General features: G+C 28.2%; 1 protein-coding gene across 2 annotated transcripts in view; it reads right to left on the bottom strand.

Annotated features, from left to right (window-relative positions):
• The window catches only part of LOC18035037 (putative axial regulator YABBY 2), a 6,125-nt gene extending 5,633 nt beyond the window's left edge, over positions 1-492 (bottom strand). The window contains exon 1 of one of the 2 annotated variants that reach the window (XM_006423997.2): positions 124-492. In XM_006423997.2, the coding sequence (XP_006424060.2) occupies positions 124-192 (69 nt within the window). In that variant the 5' untranslated portion in view covers positions 193-492. The remainder of the gene's footprint in view (positions 1-123) is intronic. The other variant, XM_006423998.2, reaches the window with a different exon arrangement.
• Between the last annotated feature and the right edge of the window lie 5,575 nt (positions 493-6,067).

Here is a 6,067-nt window from a genome sequence, read left to right as displayed (position 1 = left end):
CTTTATATATTCTCCCCCACAAGCAAGTTACCACTCACCATTCACATGGTTTGATGCCGAATTCAGCTATAGAAACATATGAAAAGAAAGAGGAAGAAAGAGAACTCAGTGGAATTACTATACCGCTAAAATGGTGTTGCAGTAGTTGCAGTGAACATAACAAACACGTTCAGATGCCAAGTCCAGTGACATAGTTTCAGTGGAGATCAAGAAATGTACCGACAAACAATAGAAACGCAAAGAGTTCTATTATTAATCAATCAAATCTTGAACAAATTAAAAGAAAGACAAAGACGAAGAAGAAGAAGAAGAAGAAGAAAACAAAACAAAATGGTTTGATTTCATGTATAAATAATAATTATTTGGAGAGAGAGAGAGAGAAAATGGTGATAAAAAGAGAAGAAAAAAATCTGAAAGGACAAGTCTGATCGGGAGTGAAGTGTAGGGGAGAGTATATGTATAGTAGTGGGTTTTCTTTTCTTTTATTTTTTGTTTGTAATGTGTGGTTCATTATTGTTATTATTATGAGAGAAAGAGAGAGAGATTGTGTGTATGTTGTGTTGTGTTTTGTGTGTATGTGTACATTAAATTTGGTTGCTATGATTGAGAAAATGAGTGGGTGGGAGTGAAATCTCTCTATCTCTAACGCTTAAATCTCAATAAACCATCTTGGCTTTCTGTAGCGTACGAGGGGGGCGATGATATTAATGCCCTGGCCCCTTTTTAACGTTTACAATTCAGAGGAAAAAAACAACTATGGACATGAGGGGATTAATGTTTGTCACCAGAGATGAATTTACTCACATGAGTGAGGAGTTCAATTTCTATACATGTATTATTAATTTTTTCAATCATAGCAATTAGTTAGTAGATATTTTTTAAATTGGATATTGTAACCATTTTGAACTAATTAATAAGAGATTTCTCTGTAATGTCTATATTTCTTGATTTGGATCTAGCATTCAGATTTTTTACACTTATATTTTTATAATCCTGTGCCATGCATCCAATTATAGTAATGTACAATTAAAATTTAATTGCCTTTTGTTTTTAAACCTCCGCTAACGAGGCAACTTTATTGAAGTGTGACTTATTGTCTTAAAACAAAATGTAAAACCAACATCGAATCAGATTTTAGTCACAAAGTTCTCTAACCCTTATTGTATGCAAGCTCAATAGCAAAAATAGGTGGAAAAATCTGAGCTTGAGAGGCTAAAATTTAAATGCTATACATTCTTAACCAATCGAAACTAGATCCAAGTTGACAATATAGAAAAATCTCTTATTAGTTAACTCAAAATGGCTACATTGTCCGATTTGAAAAATACTAATTGGGATTTATAATTTGGAATTCATTTTTATAATGTTCTTGATTCTTGCCAAATGTTCTAATTTAATCACATAGTGCACTTGATCTTTGCCATAAGTGTATGTTATTATAATGGTCTTGATCATTGCTATATGTTGATAAAGTATAGCGTGGATGCATGTTATAAACCCCTATTGCCATAATGCTTAGTATTTTCTCCTAATATGAGTTCTTTGCTATTGCCATAATGCTTAGATAAATGATCAAAATTAGCTATTATATATAAAAATATATATCATTATTTTTCCCCTTCCATTTTTAGAAATCCATCAAAATTCATTTGTTTATGACTTGTGAGGAATCCTATTTTTCCTCTAAAATTTTTATTGATTAATTGTGAATTTTACCATATTTAATGTAAAATAGTAAAAGATAATAAAAATCAATTTTTTTAACAATAGAGGGTTTTGAAATGTGAGGGAGAAAATCAGATATTTTGACAAACTACAGGGAGTTTGATCGTTTTACCCTTTTTAAAGATGCCGTGTCACATGTTTATTATGAAGAGTACTGAGATTGAGATTTAAATATATTAATATTCTTATCGACTAATCACTATCATCCACGTGTATTTTGCTTAAGAAACTTAAAGTCAAATAAAGAGAGAATCTTGGTCCTGCACAATTACATTGATTGAGAATTATATTTATGTCATTCTATTTGAAGGATTTGGATCCAGCACTGAACTAATTTGTACTCAACTCTTCATAATCTTTTGTCATACATGCAGGTAAAACAATATATGTTTAAGATTTAATTAATTTTATAGTTTTATCCGATAATTACTAATTGCATTTTAAGAAAGGTTAGCAAAAATGTCATCTTAATACTTAACTCAAATCCAAATTTGAAACTTCAACATTAAATATTTGATAGCCTAGACTACCATTTTATCGGCCGTAGTTGAAGATATATTCAAATGGTAAAAAGAAATTCATCATAGGGCGAGGTCATTTACACTCTAAACCTTACGTTACCCATTTATTTTAAAGGTGAGGCTATTTGAACCTTTAAAACTACTTTATAAACCTAAATTTTAAGTAAATTTTTTTTTTCAAAATACCCCAATGTAAAATTGCCTAAAAGGATTAGATAACTTTAAAAAATGAAAAATAAACATTATCTTTGGACCCACCTTTTTAGTTTCTACAAACCCACAAAAATATCTTCTTGCTAAAAATTTTCATGAATAATTACCAATTTTCATTTGTTGCATATTCTAATTGTGCTTTGCTGTTGAAAATTAGTGGCCCAAGTGACCAATTATTTCAAATTGTTTAGTTGCTTATTGTTGCAAGTATGAAAATTAATGGGAAAAAAAATATTTTTATACCATGAATTTGCAGTAAAAGAAATTGGTGTTTTATATTTTTTTTATGAACCATTGAAAATTTATAGTCCCTTAACCAATAAAGGGTTTTCACTTTCAAGTATATATAAAGAGTATATTTGGCATGTAGGTGAGTTTATTGAGTAAAAGATAAATTTTTAAATTTTGTTTATGGGTTTATTGAGCAAAAGGGTTAATTGAGTATTATAGTGGGTTTGAATAACCTTACCCTTATTTTCAAAATAAAAAATTTTATTACCCAAGTGTCCTTTACTTAAATGAACATAATTTTTTTTTAAAAAAAAGAACAATTCCTTTTTTTTTTGCCTATAAGTGGTCAGCACTGGTTTTAGATTATAAAATTTAAGATCATACATATAATCTTGTTGTCTTGGAATGTGGCATGTAATAACATCTCCGAAATAAATGTTTCGCTTTAGTTTTGTATGAATCTCCTGCGTAAATTGCATGAACTTTTTATATAATTGATCTCTTATAGCTAATTAGAAGCTATATTATACAAAACAAAGAAGATTATTTTATTTTTCTTCCCATGTGTGGTTTGCCAGACATGAAACTCATAAGAATGAAAATTAAAAGTCAGATCTTTAAAAATATAAACCTGATAATATAGATTCAATTTTTTTAATTTAGTTTTTCCATTAATTGGCAGCAGTTATGAATACTAATTATTAATATTATTTTTTAATCTATTATGTAGATATTAAAGCCCAAAAGATTAATCTAAAATGCATAAACAAGCATGTCTTGGAAGAATATTAATTGAAATCTATGCTGAAACATTTTATTTACCCGTAAACAATTAATTAAAGTAAAAGGCACGCATGATTCAAATTAAGGCAATTAATATTGAAAATGTTAGAGTATTCAGAGTAAAAATTTAGTTCTTTAAATTTAAATAATGAGTGTTCTGAGAAAATGAATATTCTGAAAAAGAAAAACATTAAGCAAATAGCCTCACCCACAGTATCACTGCAATTTAAGATTGAATAGAGAAACTCAGATTTAAAATTCAGTTACTTTATTGACCAACAAAATATTAAACAAAATAAAAGACAATAAAACAATTAAACCCCTATGCTAGATTTTGCAATTCTTAAGACAATTCATTTGGTTAGATCGATCGTAAGTAAAATAAAAAGAGAACTTTTGAATTCTCCTCACGAGTAGCATTTGATGAGAATTAGTTTGTTCTCTGCTTGTAGTATTTGTAGGGTTAGTATCTATAGATTGGGTTTGTGATAAATAAATTATATTAAAACAAAAATGAAAAATGTTTATGTTGAACTAATTAACTGCGACATTTTACCCAGCAAACCCCAAAACATTTTCCGTTAAACTTTCAAATTTTATCAATAATTTCTTTCACAGGCCTCTGTTATAATTAAGCAATCCCATCTTTTCTTGAATGTGAGAAATAGAATGGGGTTCGAAAGAATAACACCTGGGGTAGTTTTATTTTCTCTCTAGTTTACTTTTTGCTCGTTCTTCCCTTCTTTCTCAACGTGATTTTTTTTTTATCTTGATTAAAACATCTTAACATCCTAAAATCTACCGACAGTTGCCGTACAAATACTTTAGTTATTTGTCAATTACTTTCATTAGTTGTGTGGTTTAGTGAGTAACAATTGAATTAATTATTGAAACTTTGTAGTAATTAAAATTTAATTAAGGTGTTTAATTTCCAAGACATGGGTGGTCTCTTGACCTTCAAACTCTTTAATAATTTTTTGACTCAATTTTTGAGTCATTGCATATTATAAATTCAAATTACATATTGAATGTGAAAAGTAGCATTTCAGGATATTATACGTCCACCATTTCCACAAATTCATTTCGTAAAGCCAATTATTTAAGTTTTTGTAAAAAAAAATTAGTGTTATTCCAAATTTATTTGGTGAAATTAATAGATTGCAGTAACTAAGGCAGTGGATTAGTCGCACAATCTTTTCTTTTTAACCTCGTGTTAATCCTATTAATGGCTTCAATTATTATTAGTTTATCTCATTAATTTACATTCTAATATAATTTTAAACGGTCTGAGATCATTTTAAATATTCAACTTTTTAGGAGTAATTTATAGATAACTTAAGTATAAAGATTTAAAGTTTAAAACCAATGAAATTATTTATCCTATAACTATAAAAATATTTCATCAGATTAAAAAAAAATTGCACTATTAGAATTTTTACTCCAAACCCATAGTATAATCTTCAAATAAGTTTTACCAATTGAATCAATCAGCTCCACACAAACTCTTAGAGTATGTCAAAATATATTTTCTTTTGAGTCACTTGAAAAAGTCTTAGATGTACGCTATCTCTAGCCAAACTATGAGATTTTTAGCCCGCAATTCGAGGCAAGTCTAGCTCTAATAATATTTTAAATTATTTGAGGGAAGTCTAGTTCTAATACTATTTGAAATTATTTGATTTCACACAGATTAAAATTATCCACTTTAATCTATATTTGCAGTTTTTATTTTTAAATTCACCAAAAAGATGTCATACTGTTTGAGAAAAGTGATATATATATAAATACATACTTATATACATTTTTAATGAAGCGACGTAAAATTTTGACACCCTTCTTCTTAAAGGTTACAATCGACGTTTTTTAGAGAGTACGCAACCACGCATGTGCTTTGATTTTTTGTTATTGTGCACAGATGATAGATCTAACGTTTCGATATTTTATAAATACTATGAATTAAAAAAAAAAATCTTGTGAGAATGTATATGTCATTTGATGTTCAAATTACATGTACATTTTGAGATAGATCGCAAATGAAAAGATTGAGACATTATTACTCATTAATTCTATTAAAATGTAAAAAAAAAAAATCATTAAAATCCAATAGTTTATACACCATAATCAACACCTATTGGAGATGTTTTTAGTGTAATTTGTAAACATGTACTACAAACTTATTTGCTACATATTAATGGAACTTAATTCGAAAGCACAGCAAAAGTTCACCCAACCTTTTTAGCCATTGAAAAACTGATGGATTTTTTTTTTTTTTTCCGCGAACACATCAAGTTCCATCAATCAATCAATTTACTTGTGCGGTTGAATTCAGCATTGACTCGTACTAGCTGATCAGCTTCGATTCGTCCCCATCTTTACACAAAATTAATGATTAAATTTCTTCACATTCTTTCTAATCATTTTGTTTAAAATTCGTATTAGACAATGATGTGATCGTTACCGGTTGTTTACATTTTGCTTAGATATACTTGATTTGATTAAAATTAATCATCTCAATGACCCCACCCCCTAAATTTCATTTTGCACGTTTTATTTATATAAGGTATCATTAGTTTCTTTCATCTGAAATTTCTAAC

The sequence above is a fragment of the Citrus clementina genome, unplaced genomic scaffold (assembly GCF_000493195.1).
Source record: "Citrus clementina cultivar Clemenules unplaced genomic scaffold, Citrus_clementina_v1.0 scaffold_8, whole genome shotgun sequence".
NCBI lineage: Eukaryota > Viridiplantae > Streptophyta > Magnoliopsida > Sapindales > Rutaceae > Citrus > Citrus x clementina.
This window is presented reverse-complemented; position numbering and strand designations above follow the sequence as displayed.